This window comes from Mobula birostris, chromosome 13 (genome assembly GCF_030028105.1).
Source record: "Mobula birostris isolate sMobBir1 chromosome 13, sMobBir1.hap1, whole genome shotgun sequence".
Taxonomy (NCBI): domain Eukaryota; kingdom Metazoa; phylum Chordata; class Chondrichthyes; order Myliobatiformes; family Myliobatidae; genus Mobula; species Mobula birostris.
The window spans coordinates 98405009-98428350 of NC_092382.1; the positions used below are offsets into that span (position 1 = coordinate 98405009).

Below are 23342 nucleotides of genomic sequence, written 5' to 3' on the forward strand. Positions count from 1 at the left end.
CCATCCCAAGTGAAAGTGTTGTGTCCAGGAGCATTGAATCCACTCCCTTCAGTCCCGCTTGTCATATCACTCAGTGACCTAAATGGTCATTGGTGATACGGATGGCCGCGCCCTCTCTTTCTTTCATGAATCTAAATCCAGGCATGCGCAGTTATACTCTGCCGAATCATCATTGTCCCTTCTTGTCTTACCACATCCCTTTCTCATCGATCAATAAGTAGTGATTTCACCGTCCATTCTCTTCTTCCTTATCTTTCCTTCTTTCGCTCTCTCTCTCTCTCCTTGCATCACTTTGTTGGCCAGGGTGATATTAAAATATGGAAGACAACGTTGAAAGCGTATGGGTTAAGGGCAGTGGAAGGAGGCAGATCAATTGTCTTTGTTTCTTCCATGTGCTTGGGGATGGAGGTTGCCATGTTTTAGAAATGTAGAACTCACTCCCTCCCCCTCTCCTCCCCCCATGAATATAGCTCTAGCTGATTTTCTGTCTACTCATAATTTTCTTATCGGTCCATTGGTTTATTTTTATATGTATCTGTGTACTTTTGTGTGAATAAACAGGTATCATGTCCCAAATTATGATCGCAGATTTGCTTTATTTCTTTCATCTACAGGGAATGTCAACGACCATCACAGTTCTGTTGTACAGATAGATCGAAACACAATCAGATAGAGAGAGAGAGATAGAGAGATAGTATGATAGATAGATAGATAGATAGATAGATAGTCTCCGAACTGTCAACTCCCATAAGTCCATACGAGCAGAATGATGTCAGGCACTTCACCATCACTGATCCATTCACCTCTCAGCCCAATTTCCTGCCTTCTCCCCGTATCCCGTCACGTTCCGTATAATCAGGAAGCTATCATCCTCTATCCTAAATATACATGAAGGCATGGCCTCGGCAGCCGCCTCAGTCAACGAATTATCTGATTAAAATCATTCCTCCTCATCTCCATTTTAAATGGACATCCGTATCCATAATTAAGAGACTTTCATCTTCTGCCTGAAATATATCCAAAGACACCCGTGCAATGAATTCATGGATTCACGACCCTCTGGCTGCATAAACCCTCGTTGTATTTCAAGCCCCTAGTTTAGACGATAGCGTTTCAGATCTCTTCGATAATCTTTATTTTTCTTTATATATAAATAAAACATAGAACATTTGTATCGTATTATGGTGAACGAAACAATAGCCGATGCTCCAGATACCGCAGAGCTCCCTGAACTGTAATGGTTTGCTTGCGTGGGCCTGGCGAGTTACTGCGCATGCGGCCGATTGATTGCGCAATGAATAGATCGGGCCAGCTGCTGGCGGAGGTCTATCTGTATTTTACATGCCAGGCTCCGAGTGCGCGTCTTTTCGTCTCGGCGGAATCGCGTCGTAGCTCCAGAACTGTCCACTGCAGAACCTGGACGTTTGCCAACATGAGTGAAGAAAAACTTTTAATCATAGAACTCTATTTTTTGTTCTTGTCCCACGCATACGTAACACTCCCCAGCTCTATAAACGCTCCGACTGATGTAGTCCTAATTGCCAAGTCTTTCCCCCGCCGCCGAGACAACCTGTGACGCAGCCTTCACCGTGGTGCTTTGTAATGTTCTATGGATCAGAGGAAAATAATATTAAAAAGTGCTGAAAGACATGGGAAGGCAGGCAGTGCGGGCGAAAGTGAATTAAAGACAGGGACCTGGAGGCTGGAGCTGAATAATACCGGAACAGACCAAAGTTATTCATCTGCCAGATGCAAAATGAGTTGTGAAACGCAATCTGATGCTTCCCCCTAGTGGTGCCAAGCTGCTAATGACCCTCTCAGCAATAGGGAGAAAGGGTTTTGTCTCACACTCTGCGCTACGACGAGCGCAGAAGAACACGTCGGAGTGGGTGGGCGAGATTGCTTTCACATCCTGTTTGGGCAGTGTTCTGCGAGTTCTCGTGGGCGTGTTGGAATCGGATGTGTCTTTCGTGACGATGCCGAGCCAAGCAGAAAAGAAAAGAGCTTTAATTGCCCGGCCGTGTCTCTGTCTGTGCCAAACCATTTTGCTATAGCCGGTATTACACAGCGTGCACATGACGTTGACTGATTCCCCAATTCTAATTGACAAGGAGGGAGCCGCCTGTTCCACGTACGCGGCCAGAACCCCTGTACGACGGAATATCTACTAGACTCTTACTTTCTCTCAGAAATCAACCAAGTGTTCTGCAACGAAAGAGAGAAGGAACTCGCGTATCTAAAATTACCAGCCACCCTTCGGAAATCTAGTTATAAATCATTTCTACAAACACAACATCGATTTTTTTATTATCGACAGAGGCGCAGGAAAACATAAACAATGTTTTGAACGTCATCACTGCAGATATCATTGTAAATGTTGCTGTTGGTCAAAGAGGGCCTGCCAAACTCCTTCAGGTTCGTGAGAAATTCGAGGCGCCCTTTGTTTTTTTTTGTGTGAAGTGTTCCTGAATTAGTTGCGGTAGCCTTGTTTGTTTCGCCGGATCGGGTGGTATTACGTATTGTGTTGTGCGGATGGGAAGAAACAAAAGGCAATTGGAGTGTACGCTGGACGCGTCTTGGAGATTGGAGCTCACTGTACTGCGACCTCTAGTGGTGAGGAAAAGCCGGTTCTGAGCCTTCAGCTCTTGTGCAGGAAGTTTTTGTCAGAGGCGGCTCGACTTCTCAACCTCTGTGCGCTACTACAGGTGCAGAAATAGGCCGAGTGAGAGTGCGAGGCGTTCTTTAGCTCCAGTTCAAAGAAAGTGCTTTTGGGTCTTGTTGCCGCGTAGGTTTCCGACGTGTAATTGTTGACTATATCTTTCCCAGCAGAATAGAAAAGAGCTTCGATTGCCCCGTCCGGTCTCTGTCTGTACCAGTACATACTATTATAGTCCGAATTCAGCAGCGTGCGTTGGACGGTGCTTGACTCTCCCAATCCAACTGACAGGGAAGGGGGCGACTGCTCGACGTACGCGGCCAGAATCCCTGCAAGGGAGAAATTCCATTAGAGTCTAATTTCTCTCAACAAGTGTTCGCTCGTTCTCTGAACCTGAGTACCTTCCCCAGAACCATTGTTATCCTGACTTACGCGGGATCAATGCCACGATCAGCGGAATAAAATTTGTTCCTGGCATCATCATTGACAGGGTAGAATCTGGCTGGCTTTGGGATGGAGTGCCGTTCAAGACCAGCTTTCAGAAGTAATGTACTGTGTGGCTCGATATTATTGCTGGTTCCGAATGGCCCTATGACGTCTGTCACTTCCTGTGTAACTGCTGGGCGGTACGTTTTCCTTCTCTCGTCATTCGAAAGCCGGAGGAGAGTGGAGGTCGCAGTTTCTGAAGTGTCGCTTTCGTGAGGAATCGTCACTACAGGACTACACACACACACACACACACACACACACACACACACACACACACTCACACACACACACACACACACACTCACACACACACGCTCGCGCGCACACACAAACACACAGACATTCAGAGTTACACAGACACAAACATATAGATACATAACAAGAATTTCGTGGTGGGTGAATGAAACAGCTGTCGTTATACATCAGCTATCGGAAAACCGCTTGTCGTTCCTATTTAGAACAGAAACAAGCAATAATGCTCAATATTTTGCACACCCAGGGTGGGATCTATCGCTTCTTGGAAAGGATTACGGCAAAAAGCAGGAGGAGCGGCGAACTTGCTATCTATCTATCTATCTATCTATCTATCTATCTATCTATCTATCTATCTTTCTTTCTATCTTTCTGTGTATCTATCTGTCTGCCTATGTATGTATCTATCTATCTGTCTGCCTAAGTATGTATCTATCTATCTGTTTCTCTGTCCAACTATCTATCTATGTATCTATCTATCTATCTATCTATCTATGTATCTATCTATGTATCTATCTATCTATCTATCTATCTATCTATCTATCTATCTATCTATCTATGTATCTATTTATCTGTCTATCCACTTATCTCACTGAATTGTCCGTAATGCATCCCTGGGTGTCTACTGTCTTACTCACTCTGGACCCGCAGACTGAAAGAGTGTGAAAGTCAGGGGGAATTTGTTTGCGAGTCGTTGCATAATTTGTGGTTATAGGGAAACCAAAGAACGTCGTTTGTCTCCTGGTAGGAAAAGAAGCGAATGATCAACAACAGCTCAGTGTGCTCCTGCCTCGGGTCGGGCAATCTCTCCTCCAGACAAACTACTGCGAAAGATGAGAAGGAGCAGCGGAGGTCTGCAGAGCTGATAATAAAGACAACACAACATTCACACAGTTGTCTCATTATTAGCTACAGCTATGCACTGACTAAATAGATATCCCGCTCTCTCCGTTGACAACCTGCTCTAACATCCATGAGGCGGTCAATCACTGTGTAGTTTTCAAACTTACAAACCCATCTATCCACGTTTTCATTCAACCTACTCATCTGAAGTGGCCACTTTATTAGACAGTTGTACACCAATCGTTAATTAAAATGTCCCCTCAGTCAATCTTGTTGCAGCAAATCAATGTATCAGAGCATGCAGAAATGGTCTGAAGGTTGCATCGCTGTTCAACCCAAACGTTAGAATAAGGAAGAAATATGATCTAATTTACTTTGACTGAAGAATGCTTATTGATTCCAAACCGGGAGAGGTTGCGTATGTCAGAAACTACTGAAATTCTGGCATATTCACACACAACGTTCTTTACTGTTTACAGAGACTGGAACGAAAAGCTGTTGCGGTAATTATGCGGGTGAAAACGCCCTGTTAATGTCCGAGGTTAGAGGAGAATGGGCAGAATCTTTCACGCTGAGAGGAAGGCCTCAGTAAATCAAGTGACCACGTGTTACAACAATGGTGTTCGGAAGAGCATCTCTGAATGTACAATATGTTCGAGCGGATGGGCGGCAATGCGCAAAACTACGAACTTACAGAGAGTGGCCATTTTATTAGGTGTAGGAGGTCAACAAAAGGATGTTGTCCCCATTAGTTGCATATGTACACAAGACATGGATGTATGTGCGGGATGTTAGCATTTGTACAGATGCATTCGTCGAGCAAACTTTTACAGATGCACCGGTATAACATTAGCGCGTTGCTGCGTGCCGTTCCAGTAGGACAATGTGCAGCGATACACAGAGTACTGCTGCCCCCACGTCGCCAAACTCCCGTTCTGCACCTCTTGGTGAACAAGTGGAAGGTTATCCTGTGCTCGGAGACTCGCGTTCTAGCGCTGTGGATGGCGTGCGGAAAAGTGTAAGCATTGGACGTTTTAGACCGAGACCATTCATCAGACTGAGAGGGAAAGGTAGGCTGGATAGCGGCGGAGATGCCTGAATTAAAAATTGCCAGATGGGTAAGAGGCTGGGTGGAAGGTGATAGATGAAGACAGGTGGAAGGGAAAGGCCAAGGATTGGAGTGGGAAGAATATGATAGGAGAGGAGACGGAAAACAGGGGAAGGGGAAGGAGGAGAGGGCCAAGGGGGAACTAATAGTCAGGCGAGAAGAAGTAAAAGTTAACAGTAAGACACACTATCAGGTTGGACGGTGCCCAGATGAAATATAAGAGGTTGTTCCTCTACCTTGAGGGTGGCCTCCTCTTCACACGAGGGGTCGTCATGGACCGACACGTCGGAAGGTGAATGGGAATCAGAATTACAGTGCTTGGCCACAGTGAATTCCCTGTGCAGTTATGCGGTGAAAAGCTTGTTCGCACAGATCAATTCATAACATTTTGAATTGAGATAGAGAAAAGTAATTTAATAAAGTCGATTACTTTTGCTGCATCTATGGAGTTACAGTGAACAGCTGGTCTTGCATACAGATCAAATCAGCACACAGTGCATTGGTGTAGAATAAGGTAAATGACTAATGTTTAAAATCGACAGAGAAAACCGCAGTGCAGGTGAGCAGGACACTGAGAGGTAGATTGTGAAGTCGAGAATCCACATTATTGTACCATCCTCGAGAATAAGAGTCGGGTTACAAAGGCAGAGAAGCCGCTGAATTGGTGACTGGAGCCCTTTATTATCATCGGCTGCTTTACTGAGGTAACGAGGTGTATGGACAGAGTGGGTATTTGAACGATGTGCTGAGCTGCGCGTAGGGCCCCCTCGAGTTTCCCGCCGTCAATTGCAGAGCAGATGCGTCAACAGGCCGTTATTCATCAAAGAACCGATGCTTGTCTATCCGATATTTCAGATAGTAGTAGCAGGCGGGCAAACCAAGCCGAGTGCTGCCCGTTCGTGACAGAAAGGAGCATCCGCACTCGGTCTGGTGCTGCCCCCTACTGGTACAACATGGCTACTGAACGTCCCTGCTCCCGGCTGGAAGGTTCTTGCAGTGTAAAACTCGCTATCTGAATTTCTGTGTCCTAATACAAGCACAGTAGTAGACGGCGGAGTGGGAGGCTGATGCCCGTCCCAGTTCCAGTTTAAACAGGTGCTGCTGGGTCATGTCTCCGTGCAGGAAGCGTATTCGTGGTTCGTAACCGAACCTTGTGCACGGGTGTGGAATAAGTTTCATCAAAAAAGTTTAAAAGCGACAGAGAAAACCGCAGTGCAGGTGACGACAATGAGTAGATTGTGAAGTCCGGAGTCCACATTATTGTACCATCTTCTCGCACAAGCGGTCCGTTCAAGAGTCGGTTAACAGCGGCAGAGAAGCTGCTGGAGTGGTGACTGGAGTCCCTTATTGTTGTTTTACTGAGATAACGAGATGTATGGACAGAGGACACATCTGTGGGAAGGGCCCTCTCAGGTTTCCTGCCGTCACTTGCAATGCAATGCCATAACAGACCATTATTCATGAAAGACCCTCTGCTAGTCTATGCGATATCTGAGATAGCAGGAGCAGGCGGGGAAAGCCGGTTTGTGACAGAAAGGCGCAGCCGAACACAGACTGGTGCTGCCACCTACTGGTACAACATGGCCACTGAACCTCCCTGCGATTGGCTGGAAGGTTTTTGTAGTGGGAGACTCGTTATCTCAACTTCTGTGCGCTACTACAAGCGCAGTAGTAGACGGCGGAGTGGGAGGCCGATGCCTGTCGCAGTTCCAGTTTAAACAGAGTGTTGCTGGGTCTTGGCGCCGTGTAGGAATCGGATGTGTAGTTTGTCACCGAACCTTGCCCAGCAGAATAGAAGAGGCAATCTATTGCCCGGTCCGATCGCTGTCTGTACCAATACATGATTTGATAGCCCGTATTCAGCAGCGTACACGACACGCTGGCAGACTCTCCCTGTCCGATTGAAGGAGCAGAAGGCGACTGCTCCACGTACGCGGCCACAATCCCTGTTAAACAAAATTCGACAAGACTCTAATCTCTCAGTTGTTAATCAGAGCGCGCGGAGGCTAGACAGAAGAAATGGACGGATTCTTTTGCGAAGACCCAGGGTCTTATTCAATAAACTCGAAGATTCACAATACTATCCGACGTGCAGTAGGCACGATACACCGCCCTGATTCACACCTACTCTCCTTCAGTTTAAACAAGTTGCATTGAACCACAGTGGAGAACTGTGATGATTTAATACGGTGTGGCATACTCGCACTTGATCCGCGTCCGGGACCCCACATACCCCCTCCGAGAAATAGCCAAAATCCTTTTCGAAGTTTCATAGCGTAACAGAAGGGGGCGTGTTATACCCCAGTCCATAGTGGGTCGCTCTGACAAGCGCGTTAACGATTTATCAGAGGGAGGAATATTTGTAATCAGGCACATGGCTGAATGTTGGGCATCAAATATTTTAATTATAACCCGGTAATCACCCAGGCCTAACTAGGTCCGGTACTCAATGACTTAGAATCAAAAGATACATTCCGCATCGTCCTTTCCCAGGACCTGTGCTTTTGACTTACCCGGGATCACCACGGCAATCAGCGGGAGGCAAAGTGCCCGCCGCTGTCTCATCATTTAAAGGACGCGGACACTTCCTTTGTGTTGAGTCGAATGCAGATCAGTGTCAGATCTGTCTGATGGTCTGATATAAAGGACAATTCTGCGGCAATGACGTCACTTCCGCTGCAGTGTCCCTCCTTTGGACGGTTGAAATTGTGGCGAAGCTGACGTCTAGGCCCAAGATGAAATCATGCAACACAGATACGTTAGAAGGATTCGAAGCTGGGAGGAACATATCTCTGGGAAGCAGTTTTACATCAATTGGCATGCTACTCTCGTTAACGTAAATATCATCTCATCCAACCAACTGTCAGCAACTCAATGCTTCAAACGTACAGGATTTGCCTGAGTTTCAGTTGTTTTTTTCAAACCAAGTTTCTGAATGGGGGCGGGGGGGTGGGTGGAATGTGACCCGGCTGACGTTGACAGTGCAATGAGTTTTAGTGACAGATATCGTGGTTTGTGCATCTCAGGAATTGCTGTTCTCCCGGGGTTTTCTCGCACGACACTCTCTAGATTCCGCATTCTTCAGCTTACGGAACATTGTGGTTACTTAGAGAGTTCAGAGGAAAATGGCCGGACTAATCTATCGTTCGGTTGCGTGAGCGAGCGCTTTCCCGTGCCCCAGAAAACTCCAGCAGAGAAGCTCGGAGACGGGACGGCAGGCTGTGACCGCCGAGGTTTCTCGCCGATTGAAGACTCGAGGAGGATTGAAACATGGAGGCAAATGTAGATGAGAGCGAGCGGTTCTCGGTGAGGCCGTTAGGTTCGGTTTGTTGCTTTCGGACGGGTTCGAGCATTTAAGTCCCATCCCCTGGAGGGGCCGCTGGTTCGAAATGCCGCTCTCTGGTCCCGATGCGCTCGGAGGTGACCTGGCCATTCAGAGATTCTGGACCGGACTGCATTTTAATCGACCTGCAGTTAACTTCGGCCTCTTTCAGTGATTTTTTTCGTTCTGTTCTCGCTCATTCTTTCGTGTTGCCAATTGGCGCGCTGGCGGTTTGGGGTTTGCTTTTCACACTGTTTTTCCCTGTTGGCGTTCTGTTAGTTTTTTTTGTCTGGGAGTTGTTGTGGGGGTTTAATTTGCGCGGTTTTGTTTCTTTTGTTATCGTCCGGGGGATGAAACAGATGGCTTTCTTCCAAATTCTTCAATGCTTTTCGGTATTTTATGTCTATCTGGAGAAGGGAAATTTCAGAATTGTATTCCGCATGCAGACTTCGATAACAAAATGAACGCTTGGTGTGTGGGTGACGAAAAGGAACGCCCGATCAAATTTAATCGCGGGGTCCTAGTTTTGATAATATTATTTCCCTCGGTAACACTCAATTGTTACACCTGATCGTCTGTTGGAAATCTTATGAAGTTTTATGGTCGCGACATTGGAGCCTGTCTTTCCTCCGCACCTGGGTAATGTCTTTGCCAGCGCGCATCATGACGTTTCGTGTCGGTGAAGCTACTCGCAGATGTTGTTGGAAACGAACTGAAGACTGAGACGCAACAACGGAAATGAACGGTGACGCATTCGGAGAGCTTATCTCAACAGAATATAGAGCAATGTCTTGAAAGGTACTCTGGATATTTGCGAAAAGGTAGGACACGACAAGAGAGGCTTAGTGGGGAGACGGGGATTGTAGGGCGGAGAGAGGGAGAGAACAGGGGAGAATCCGCGTGCGAATTGGTATGGAGTGGGACTAACGGCACAGGCGGAGGACATTCAAATTATCTGATCCCAAATCAGGCAGACGGATATATCACACCGAGCATGAAGGGAACGCCAGCACTCGATCAGTTGTCCGTACCCCCGGTCGAGATGGAAACTCAGCAACGATTCTCAATCATCTGCTGCCGGAAAGTGTTATACAGTGGTAATAGTCCTCCCGACGTGAGGGCGAGAGGTTTTTATTGTCGGAGGCGCAGAATCAGATGGCGGAGCGAGCGTGCAAGGCGGTTTGAACGACGTGACACTGGTTCTCGTTGCCGTGTAGAACCGAGACGTGTAACTGTTAACTATGTCTGTCCCAGCGGAATCGCTTTTAGTGCCTGGTCGGGTTGTTGTCTGCACCAATATGTGCGAGGATAGCCCGTATTGCACAGCGCACATTGGACGATGCTTAACTCGCCCGACCGAACTGACAGGGAAGGGGACAACTTATACACGGTATGCGGCCAGAGTCTTTACCAGACAGTTAAAAAAAACTCTCTGAGTCTTTTTTTTTTGTCTCAGGAATTCATAGCTCGTTCTACGAATGTCAGATATTTCCCCCGAACATCTGTTTTCCTGACTTACGTGGATTCAAGGAGACGATCAGCGCAGGACAATGCGTTCCACTCATCAATCTTTCACAGGGTGGAAGCTGACGGGCTACGGGTTGGAGTGTTGCTCATGGCGTGCTTTCAGATGAAATACACTGCGCTGGCGAATTATTGTCTGCAACCGATAGGCCGGATGACGTCTTTAGCCTCCGGTGCAGTTGTAAGCGGTACACATTTCTTCAGCTGTCATTCAAAAGCCGAAAAGAGAGAGTGAACGCAGCATTTTAGTCAGAGCCGTTTCAGCGGGGAAACTCACACACACACACACGCGCCGAAAGATCACACACTGCGGATTGATGTGTAATAAGGCACATCTACAAACTTTAAAACCGACGGAGAAAATGCAGCGCAGGTGAGCACGACCTTAATGAGGTAGATGGTGACGTCAGGAGTACACGTCACTGCACCATCCTCTCGTGCAAGTAGCCCGTTCGAGAGTCCTGTTACAGCGGGTGAAAAGCTGCTCGAGTGGTGGATGGGATCTTTGGTTATTCTCGTTGCTTTACTGAGCTATCGCGATGGATAGGCGCGAAGCAGGTATCCACGATGTGCTGAGACAGGTGCACGTCTCTCTGCGGTTTTTTATTGCCTTCGATTGAAGTGCATTTTCCATACGCAGCAGTTATACATCACAATACAATTCTCGTCATTGTGATATCTGAGACATTTTAAAAGAGCCAGCTGAAGGTTGCTGGTTCGTGACCAAAAGGGACAGTCAAACACAATCCCGTGCTGCCATCTAGTGGTGCAACAGGACCACGAAACTTCCCTGCGTCTGGTGGGAAGTTTTTTGTAGTGGGAGACTCGTTATGTCAAGTTCTGTGCGCTACCAGAAGCGCAGTAGTAGACGGCAGAGTGGGAGAACGATGCCTTTCTCAGCTCCAGTTTAAACAGAGTGCTGCTGGGTCTTATCGCCGTGTAGGAATCGGATGTGTAGTTCGTAACCGAACCTTGCCCAAAAGAAGCGAAAAGACCATCTATTGCTTGGTCGGATCACTGCCTGTACCAATACGTGCGAGTATGTTCCGTTCCCAACAGCGTACATGAGACGCTAGCCGTCTCACGCTCTCCGACTGACAAGGAGGAAGGCGACTGCTCGACGAACGCGCCCAGAATCCCTGTAAAACAGAAAATCGATTACTCTCCAGTGCCACTCAATTGTTGATCAGCGCGCGTGTAATTCAGACAGAAGGAAAGGGCTGTCCACTCTCAGGTTAACCCGAAGGTTCACACTATTCTGCAACGTGCAATAGGCGCGATGCACCATCTTGACACACACGTACACACAGTCAGACAAAATAAGATTCCTCGCACCGCAGTGAAGAAGCGGTGTTAGATGTCGTCCAGCATAATCTCATTTAGTCCGTCTTCAATTTTGGCGCAAAGCCCCACGCACCCCCGGAGTAATCACGAAATACTCTTCCAGGCTTAGCGAAACTGAAGGAGACGCGCAATTTCTACTGGGTCAGTTCGACTAGCGCGGCAAAGATTTACCAGTGGGAAGGTGCTTTCTCATTCGGCTCATGAGTATCAAGGTAGGCATCAAATCTTCGGCCTCATGTGGAGAAAATCTGCCAAGCCGAAACACGTCCCATGTTGAACAATTTCGTTCCACACAGGACATTCAACACCCCTTTCTCCTTGGATCTGTGATTTTTACTTACGTGGGATCATCGCCACGATCAGCGGGAGGCAAATCGTCCTCCGCACCATCACCTACAGGATGAGGAAACTTCCTCTTGTGAATCAGGTGAAGCTCAGAACCAGCTCTCAGGGAAGTCCAGCTGTCTGGTCTAATAAAGGAACCAGATTCCCTTTGTCTTTGTGGTGATAACGTCACTTCCGCCGTGTTAAATGCCTTCGGGCTTTTTTCATTTTCGTGGAGCCGACGACGAGGCCCGAGATGAGTTCATGCAATGCAGATACTTTGGGACGATTTGAAACTGGGACGCTCGGTTTGCTAAGAGTAAACCGAGCAATTATCGGCTTGTGAGTTTGACGTCAGTGGTGGGTAAATTGATGGAAAGTATTCTTAGAGATGGTATATATAATTATCGGGATAGACAGGGTCTGATTAGCAACAGTCAACATGTATTTGTGGGTGGAAGGTCATGTTTGACAAATCTTATAGAATTTTTTGAAGAGGTTACTAGGACAGTTGCCTGGAGTAAAGCGATGGATGTTGTCTATATGGACTTCAGTAAGGCCTTTGACAAGGTTCCTCACGGAAGGTTAATTAGGAAGGTTCAATCGTTAGGTATTAATATTGAAGTAGTAAAATGGATTCACCAGTGGCTGGATGGGAAACGCCAGAGAGTACTGGTGAATAACTGTTTTCAGGTTGGAGGCCAGTAACTAGTGCTGTGACTCAGGGATCTGTACTGGGTCCAATGTTGTTTGTCATATACATTAATGATCTGGATGATGGGGTGGTAAATTGCATTAGTAAGTATGCAGATGATACTAAGATAGGTGGCGTTCTGGATAATGAAGTAGACTTTCAAAGCTTGCAGGGAAATTCAGGCCAGTTAGAAGAGTGGGCTGAAAGATGGCAAATGGAGTTTAATGCTGATAAGTGTGATGTGCTACATCTTGGTAGGACTAATCAAAATAGGACATACATGGTAGATGGTGGGGCATTGAAATATACAGTAGAACAGTGAGATCTAGGAATAATGGGCCATAGTTCCCAGAAGATGGAGACTCATGTAGATAGGGTGGTGAAGAAAGCTTTTGGTTTGCTGGCCTTTATAAATCAGAGCATTGAGTATAGGAGTTGGGATGTAATGTTGAAATTGTACAAGGCATCGGTGAGGCCAAATTTGGAGTATTGTGTACAGTTCTGGTCACCGAATTATAGGAAAGATGTCAACAAAATTGAGAGAGTACAGAGAAGACTTACTAGAATGTTACCTGGGATTCATCTCCTAAGTTACAGAGAAAGGTTGAACAAGTTGGGTCTTTATTCTTTGGAGCGTAGAAGGTTGAGGGGGGACTTGATAGAGGTGTTTAAATTTATGAGGGGGGTAGACAGAGTTGACTTGGATAGGCTTTTTCCATTGAGAGTAGGGGAGATTCAAACAAGAGGACATGAGTTGAGTGCTAGGGGGCAAAGGTTTAGGAGTAATACGAGGGGAAACTGTCTGCCTCACTGTCTGTCTATCTCCCCATTTTGTTGGCTATCTGTCACTCTCTATCTACTTGAATTATTCTTTACACTTTGGCGTAATTCTTGTTAACGGGAATAGAAATTGAAATAGGTTTCAAGGAAGTGGAAAGAATTGCCGAGTCATTTCCACGGAATAGGACGGTGGAGTTTGAGCGATGAATTCCATGTCGTCCTAAGCAAAACGCCAATGGTTGAATTGCAGTCTGCGCAGAACAGCTGGCACCACAGGAAATCTTGTGAATGACAGCCGCAAGCCTGGTGACAGGAACAGGTTTCACGATCCTACGTCTCAGAGACCCGTCCAAATGCAGCTGTTCCGCCGACAGACGGATCTGCACATTAGGTGCCTCATGGTCCTGTCTACTTTAAATCTATTTGCCTCCATGTACTCAACACATCATTGAAGCTTTACCATCGGTGTACCTGCCCGAATGGTGTACACGTACCCTTCTCTACTGCTTCATCCAACAATTCATTACAGCTGTCTAACTTCATCTGAGCATAAACAGATGTCCCTCAATATTAAATACTGTAATTTGGGGCTAATCCCTCTTACCCCCGGAAAATAATGATGATGCATCTTAGCTGTGCTGCCGGAGATTTTTACAGGCCTCGATAAAGTCAAGGTCGTAGTCAAAATAAATGTACTATCAAAGTACGTACACGGCACCATAGACAACCCAGAGATTCATTTTCTTGCAGGCATTTACAGGGACCGAGTTATGGTTAGGATTAGTGGGGTTAGCAGTCGATTCCACCACAGCACCATCACATATGGCCAAATATTCCCGCAGTAGTCGTGACTGTCTCCTTTCCACAAGTTGCTGTGCCAGGGTTATTCTTATTGCCGCCGCACGGTGGCACTCTACACAAGATTAAGACTTTGGGCTGTCCAAGTCCCAGCTGCTGGGTCGCAGAGTAAAGCGCTTGCTTGACGGCTAACCCCATTCTCGAAATATAACGCGCAGCTGAATTGGTTGCCAGGTATTCACTTTTGCTTCGCTTTGTTCGCTGATTCTGGAAAATTTCGTGCTACACGCTTTCAATGTCTACTGCAATCGTCATCACTGGCAAATTGCTGGCATGATCATAGCTTGCATGACGGGAGTTATGGGGTTATTTATAGGAGGTTTCCAGTTGGACCAAAGCGATTGTTTCCGTATTGCTCTAGTATACGACGCTACCATTTACACCTCTGAAGCAATAAACACTTGGGCCGAGAGCTCACAGTCTGTAACATATATTCTACAACTCTGTTATTTGCAATTCATGAACAGCACGGGAAAAGGCACTTTGGTCCACCATATACGAAATTAATCTGTCTTTCTGCTGAACGTAATCCGTACCTTCCTCCTTATATTCCTCTCTCCGCCTCCCAAAACGGTACAATGACTCTGTTTGTGACATTGAGGTTAGATCGTCGTGTCCGGGACTGAAGGGACAGCTCCCGTTGTCCTGCTGAAATTGGAATGGGGCCCGGCCTTTCGACTGACATCCGAATCGGCAAATGAATTGATCCACACACCATTCAAGTTCTAAGCTTCCGGTGTCGCAACTCGGTGACGTGTGGGTAAAAGGCGGAGCTTCATGCGTTCGCCCATGACCTGACAAGGCATTCAAAAGGTTGTTCGTTACGGTCTCCCTTCCACTTGGAGGAAACGGTCTAAGTTCAAAGATGTTCGTGTTATTGGAGCTGCTGGTCTGGCTTCACGGTAAAGGGCAGTTTCAATTTGCGAGCATTTTAAGGAACAAGTTCTACATTCCCCTTCCTGTGCTCCGTTAATTCTTGTAATATTTGTTTCCCCATCGCTCTTCTGCGTTTCTTTCTTACTTATTCCATCGTCGCGCTCCTTTGCTATTTAGTTCTCACCTCCGTCCATCCAATTATAATTATTTTCTTTTATTCTCTCGCTCTCTCTATTTCTTCCCCATCTCTTTCTCTACTCCCCATATGCCTCTACTTCCTGCATCTCTCTTTCTCCTTCTTTCCTCCCTGTCTCCATGATCCGAGTCTACCTGCCTACTGAGGTCATACCCCTCTCCTCTCTTCCCCAGCCGCGAAGTCGCAAACGATCCAGCAGACGCCTCCGGCTTTTTCCGGTTCACCGGGGCAGCCGATGGCCCTGACCTGCAGCGTGGAGGGCAGCGGCACTTACTACGTGTACTGGTACCGGCAGTACCCGGGGCAGGAGCCGCAGTTCATGTTCTACAGCTACGGTGCTAATATTAAGAATCCCGACGGGGAGGTCGATGGATTTACCCTGCAGACGACGAAAGATAACGAGGCCAAACTGGTGACCAACAGCCTGCGGGAGAATCACTCGGCCGTGTACTTTTGCGCCTGGAGTATTCACAGTGACTCGCCGCGAGGGAAGAGCTCGACAAAAACCCCAGACTGCATGTAAACGGCGTGGCAGAGGCGAGCACACGCGGCCGTGTGGCCGTGTCCTGTTTTGTTGCTTTGTTTGACAGAGGAAACGCGATGTGGATTGTAAGCAGACGGTTTGGTAACAACGAGGAGAGAGCAGGTGGCCGATCTTCCGGCAAGAAGCAAGCTCTTACACCAGCCTTGTGACGTCAGCACACCCAGCACACTCCGACAAGCCCCGAACTGACACCGATTTACCTGAATGTGAGGTGGAAAAGAAACAGTGGGATTTCATTACACTGACGTTCTCTTGATTCTTCCCTGTCACGACGTCTGCATTTTCCTGCTTTCTTCCAGAAGTAACGCCCTCCCTGCTTTTGAAAGTCCTATCATTAACAGAACTTGTATAACAACAGCTGATTTTTTTTTGTGCTTGCGATCGCATTTATAGTTAAAATTTCCCCTGTGAATTTCGTCGTCCATAGTTCCATGTTAAAATTATTTTTATCTCATTCGTCCTGTTACCATCGTCCCTGAGAAGAAACAAGCGGCGTCCCTTTCTTTATCGAGGGCACTGAGTGTAAGGTGTAAGATGTCATGCTGGATTAGGCCACAAGCGGAATATTGCACCCAGTTTGGGCAAGAATGGTGTTGCGACAATAGGAAGAGTGGACGAGATATTCATTGGTGTGTTTCTTGGATAAGAGGGCTGCAGATGTATTGAAGATGGATCGGCTGGGTTTACTTTCACTGGATCGGCTGACGACATAGGGGTTTATAAAATTATAAAGGTCGAAGTTAGGGTTTTTTGCCAAGGTAGTGCTTCCATAACTACAAGGGCCATGTTTGAGCTCAGAAGGGAAACACTGATGGAGATGTACAGGATAAGGACCGGTATTGGATGTGAACGGCAAGATTATGAATGGGATGAGGAGGATTGCGGTAAGAGAGAGAGAGAGAGGGGAGAGGGGATAAAAGCAACAGGGAAAAAAGATGAAGGAGAGGGGGAGATTGTCAATGAAGAGAGGAGCTGGGTGTGTGGGAGCAGAGGCTCGAGAGAGGCGAGGGAGCGATATCAGGTACATCAGGTGACGCCGCTGTTTGTGAGAAGTTTCCTAGTTCTCCCACTCTGCTCCGCTTTCTTCCCGTAGTCCACTGAAGTACTGGTTGGTAGGTTAATTGCCGGTTGCAAAATGGTCGAGGCCCCTATGTATGTCAGTCGCCGTGCAGACTCCGGGAGCAGAAATATGTGGCCGTGTGGTTCAGCTGCAGGTGGCCGGCGCTCAGAGTGAACTCATTGTTGTTCGGTCGACTGGCTGTCAACCCGTCCACCTCCGTGTCCGCCGCCACGGTCGGAGCACCCATCGAGTAAAACAGATTCTGCGGCTCCTTGCCCGGGTATTGTCTGTACCAGAACAATCGGTAGGTGCTGCTGCCGTCGACCGTGCAGTGAAGAGTTTGTTTCCGGCCGGGGGACTCGGAAACGGCGTCGGGAGTCTGGCGGATCACCGTCGAGGTCACGGCTGGTGATTTAAAGAACAAACGAGGGGAATAAATAAATAAATGCATTCAGTAAAGGCAGCGACTCCGTGCGCTGGAGAGAGGACCAGGCAGGTAAAGTAAAAACAGAATGTGATAGAGAAATAACCTGAGCACGCCAGGGAGAGATGAGACAGAGATATAGAGAAATCGATAAGGAGACAGATAAGACTGGTTTATAGATAGAGATGGAGGGATAGGGAGGATGAGGGAAGGTGTGGCTGTGCGGAGTGAAAGCACGAAGCGGAGGGAAGGAGCGAGTAGGGATGATTATTGAAAGGTAGACAGATAAATAAAGAAATGGGAGGAAGTGGAGTGGAGATGGCAGCAGTAGGGGACGGTGAGAGGAAAATGGAAAGGCGTGGTATGCGTCGAAGCTGAGCTGGTAGGAAGAGCGTGGGTGAGGTTTGGAGCGATGGATAGACAGGAGTGGTATGGAGCGAGCGAGGGACGGAGAAGAAAGGAGAGTGGAAATGCAGAGAGTTAGCTGGAGGCAATGTGCGAGGCAACGCGAGGATGAGAGTGGTTAAGTTCTGAAAGAGGCCAAGCGCGGAAATAATGGCAGAGCAAAGTCGGAAAATGAGGAGCAAGAAGAACAGGGGTCCATAAAGATGATACTCACAGGGGAAGGAGGTGAACATGACGTAGAGATAATGTGGAAAATTGGATAAGACAGAATGAGAAAGAAAGAATCAAAATATGGAAGCAGGGAACATTGGATTTGAATATTCCTTACTGTACAAGCAGCTCACAAACGCCAGTAACAAGAGCATTCTTCACTTAAAGTTCCTCTGTCAGGAAGAGCAGGACCTGCCCGAAGCGTGAGGACAGATATAGTGACTGCATAAGGTTACAGTTTGCCTTGTAACACCCCGTCCCCGCTTCTGTCACTGGCATCCCCATCCCTCCCTCGCTGGATGACGTCGCATTCAGAGCAGAAACCGGAAGTGCGCAAATTTACAACGTCGATATATGTTCATTGTATCCGCCGGAGCAAATGTGCGGGACAAAACATGAAATAAGGAGTTATTGTTCTCGTTGTGTGAGCTGTGTGTCCGTTTCTCGGGCACAGTTTCTGCCTCTTTGTTTGTCTCTCTATGCATAGGTACTTCAGTTTTATTCAAAGATAAATAAAATACTTGGTAACAGGACCGACCGACCCAATGAAGCCTCGCCGCCCAATTACACAGATGTGTCCACTTGTCCCGTAAGTCCTTGCAGGATGGAGTTGGGGCACCGAAGGGAACTGACACCGCCACTGGGAGGAACGTACGAATTTCTTACAGGTGGCGTAAGGAACAAAACCCAGCTGCTGGTGCTGTGTAGCGACACACTGACTGGTACGTCACGGTGCCGCCGTATGTTTGTGTGTATTATGTATGTATGTTTGTTTGTATGTATCGGTCTGTCTTGCAAACTATCTTGCCATGTATCTCTCTAGAAATCGATCTATCTAGCTATCCATCCGGGTATCGATTGGCAGCTTTGCATGCATTTGCTCCCACCGGCTTCTCTGGGTCTCAAAATATTATTCCCTCAAGCAATCCGGCCGTCGGTTCGACATCACCACTCTCAGTGTGAAAGAAGGAGGTGAAGATGTTTTTTTTCCCCCAGTGATAGTAGAGCTGTGACCATGCCTGTTTTGAAAATGTGGACTTGTGCATTGCAAGGTCGAGATAGGCGACCCACTCCTGCCCTACTCAGAAGTCACTGCCGCTCCGTTTGGACTTAGAGCGCCCCCTGCTGTCACCCTGCAGAGAAACGGGCGCGACAGCGCAGCTTGCCCATCCGTCGGATAGTCACTGAAATGTTGTAATTGTGACAACATCGACAGCTTCGATAGAAATACCCCACAGTTCAACGGGGAGTTGGTCTTCCTAACGAACAGACCTCAGGCTCTCAGATGCACAACTGCTCCTCCCTGCCCATCATCCTCAGCACGGGTATCCCCCAGGGCGCCGTGTGGCGCCCATTGCTGTACACACGTGACCGCACGGCCAAACACCCGGCCAATCACGTCGACAAGTTCCCCGTTGTCACCCAAGGGACTCTGCACGAGGCACGGTGGAGGAGGTGGTAGACATCGAGGCCTGGGGCCAGGCATATAACAACGTCGACAAGACAAGGGAGATTTTTTTTAAAAATCGAATTCAGATGAAGTCGCCGCATTCACACACCCCTTCACACATGGTGGCACCACAGTCCAAACTGTACGCAGTTTCAAACTCCCGGAGTGCACATCACATGCAAACTCATAACTCCGTCATCACCGCAGAACGCACATTTTAGAATCTAGGAAGCTCGTCAATATCCCTGATTTCCCAGGAGGCGGAAGACAGCTGCACATTGCACATGCGCATCAAGTCATGCCACAGCTGCCGGATAGAGAGCATCCCAGCGTTATCGCAAGGCACGGAAGCCGCACTGCAGTGGACAGGGAGGCCCTACAATGGGTAGTCCAACCTGGCCCACGAATCACCAGTAGCAGTCTTCCCCGCCGTCGCTGACAATTATACAGAAAGACGCTGGAAAAGCGCCAGTATCATCAGGAATGATCGCACCTACTCTGCTCATGGACTGCTTTTTCCAATCGCGGCAAGGAAAAGGTTACGTGGCATCCACGCCATGATTACCAGCCTCAAAAACAATTCCCTTCCCCAAACAGTGAGCCTGATTGACACTTCCATCCACTCACCCACCTCTCCACAGCCCCACTCCCCTACTGTCACTGCTCTGTTATTATTTCCCGTCAGTCACAGCGTACGTAAAGCCTAATATAACCACATGGATGGATATCAGCTATTTTATGTATTTGTATTTATTATTTCTGTTCATTATTACTGTTATGCTCTTTATATCGCTCCGGACATGCGATTGTTTCGTTCTCCTTTACACTAGTGTGCGGGATATGACATTCCTAGACAACTCGTTCCACATTCCCACCGGCCTCTGCCTGAAAAGTGTAGCATCCCCCTAAACTAGAATGGTTGGGGGGTGGGAATCAAATTAAAGAGGCTAGGTGTGAGGAGGTTAGTTCACTACAGGGGGTTGGGAACCAGTGCAGAGAGACAGAGGGGTGTAAAGTGAGGGTAGAAACAAAAAGTACTATGGAGAAAAGTAAAAGTGGCAGGCCGACAAATCCAGGGCAAGCATTAAAAAGGGCCACTTTTCAGCATAATTGTATAAGGGCTAAGAGAGTTGTAAAAGAGCGCCTGAAGGCTTTGTGTGTCAATGCAAGGAGCATTCGTAATAAGGTGGATGAATTGAAAGTGCAGATTGTTATTAATGATTATGATATAGTTGGGATCACAGAGACATGGCTCCAGGGTGACCAGGGATGGGAGCTCAACGTTCAGGGATATTCAATATACAGGAGGGATAGACATGAAGGAAGGGGAGGTGGGGTGGCGTTGCTGGTTAAAGAAGAGATTAACGCAATAGAAAGGAAGGACATAAGCCGGGAAGATGTGGAATCGATATGGGTAGAGCTGCGTAACACTAAGGGGCAGAAGACGCTGGTGGGAGTTGTGTACAGGCCACCTATCAGTAGTAGTGAGGTCGGAGATGGTATTAAACAGGAAATTAGAAATGTGTGCAATAAAGGAACAGCAGTTATAATGGGTGACTTCAATCTACATGTAGATTGGGTGAACCAAATTGGTAAAGGTGCTGAGGAAGGGGATTTTTGGAATGTATGCGGGATGGTTTTTTGAACCAACATGTCGAGGAACCACTAGAGAGCAGGCTATTCTGGACTGGGTTTTGAGCAATGAGCAAGGGTTAATTAGCAATCTTGTCGTGAGAGGCCCCTTGGGTAAGAGTGACCATAATATGGTGGAATTCTTCATTAAGATGGAGAGTGACATAGTTAATTCAGAAACAAAGGTTCTGAAATTAAAGAGGGGTAACTTTGAAGGTATGAGACGTGAATTAGCTAAGATAGACTTGCAAATGACACTTAAGGGATTGACGGTGGATATGCAATGGCAAGCATTTAAAGGTTGCATGGATGGACTGCAAAAAATGTTCATCCCAGTTCGGCAAAAGAATAAATCAAGGAAGGTAGTGCACCCGTGGCTGACAAGAGAAATTAGGGATAGTATCAATTCCAAAGAAGCAGCATACAAATTAGCCAGAGAAAGTGGCTCACCTGAGGACTGGGAGAAATTCAGAGTTCAGCAGAGGAGGACAAAGGGCTTAATTAGGAAGGGGGAAAAAGATTATGAGAGAAAACTGGCAGGCAACATAAAAACGGACTGTAAAAGCTTTTATAGATATGTAAAAAGGAAAAGACTGGTAAAGACAAATGTAGGTCCCCTGCAGACAGAAACAGGTGAATTGATTATGGGGAGCAAGGACATGGCAGACCAATTGAACCAACTTTGGTTCTGTCTTCACTAAGGAGGACATAAATAATCTTCCAGAAATAGTAGGGGACAGAGGGTCCAGTGAGATGGAGGAACTGAGCGAAATACATGTTAGTAGGGAAGTGGTGTTAGGTAAATTGAAGGGATTGCAGGCAGATAAATCCCCAGGGCCAGATTGTCTGCATCCCAGGGTGCTTAAGGAAGTAGCCCAAGAAATAGTGGATGCATTAGTGATAATTTTTCAAAACTCGTTAGATTCTGGACTAGTTCCTGAGGATTGGAGGGTGGCTAATGTAACTCCACTTTTTAAAAAAGGAGGGAGAGAGAAACCGGGGAATTATAGACCGGTTAGCCTAACGTCGGTGGTGGGGAAACTGCTGGAGTCAGTTATCAACGATGTGATAACAGCACATTTGGAAAGTGGTGAAATGATCGGACAAAGTGAGCATGGATTTGTGAAAGGAAAATCATGTCTGACGAATCTCATAGAATTTTTTGAGGATGTAACTAGTAGAGTGGATAGGGGAGAACCAGTGGATGTGGTATATTTGGATTTTCAGAAGGCTTTTGACAAGGTCCCACACAGGAGATTAGTGTGCAAACTTAAAGCACACGGTATTGGGGGTAAGGTATTGGTGTGGGTGGAGAGTTGGTTAGCAGACAGGAAGCAAAGAGTGGGAATAAACGGGACCTTTTCAGAATGGCAGGCGGTGACTAGTGCGGTACCGCAAGGCTCAGTGCTCGGACCCCAGTTGTTTACAATATATATTAATGACTTGGATGAGGGAATTAAATGCAGCATCTCCAAGTTTGCGGATGACACGAAGCTGGGTGGCAGTGTTAGCTGTGGGGAGGATGCTAAGAGGATCCAGGGTGACTTGGATAGGTTGGGTGAGTGGGCAAATTCATGGCAGATGCAATTTAATGTGGATAAATGTGAAGTTATCTACTTTGGTGGCAAAAATAGGAAAACAGATTATTATCTGAATGGTGGCCGATTAGGAAAAGGGGAGGTGCAACGTGACCTGGGTGTCATTATACACCAGTCATTGAAAGTGGGCATGCAGGTACAGCAGGCGGTGAAAAGGCGAATGGTATGCTGGCATTTATAGCGAGAGGATTTGAGTACAGGAGCAGGGAGGTACTACTGCAGTTGTACAAGGCCTTGGTGAGACCGCACCTGGAGTATTGTGTGCAGTTTTGGTCCCCTAATCTGAGGAAAGACATCCTTGCCATAGAGGGAGTACAGAGAAGGTTCACCAGATTGATTCCTGGGATGGCAGGACTTTCATATGAAGATAGAATGGATGAACTGGGCTTGTACTCGTTGGAATTTAGAAGATTGAGGGGGGATCTGATTGAAACGTATAAGATCCTAAAGGGATTGGACAGGCTAGATGCAGGAAGATTGTTCCCGATGTTGGGGTTGTCCAGAACGAGGGGTCACAGTTTGAGGATAGAGGGGAAGCCTTTTAGGACCGAGATTAGGAAAAACTTCTTCACACAGAGAGTGGTGAATCTGTGGAATTCTCTGCCACAGGAAACAGTGGAGGCCAGTTCATTGGCTATATTTAAGAGGGAGTTAGATACGGCCCTTGTGGCTACGGAGGTCAGGGGGTATGGAGGGAAGGCAGGGGCGGTGTTCTGAGTTGGATGATCAGCCATGATCATAATAAATGGCGGT

The 23342-nt window shown here is 47.2% G+C and overlaps 1 gene segment (V, D, J or C); it reads right to left on the bottom strand.

The window, feature by feature from the left end:
- Positions 1 to 6983: 6983 nt before the first annotated feature.
- On the bottom strand, positions 6984 to 7913 carry LOC140208072 (T cell receptor beta variable 30-like). The segment is given in 2 exon segments: positions 6984 to 7294; positions 7862 to 7913. Coding segments are annotated over 2 exon segments (363 nt in total).
- Between the last annotated feature and the right edge of the window lie 15429 nt (positions 7914 to 23342).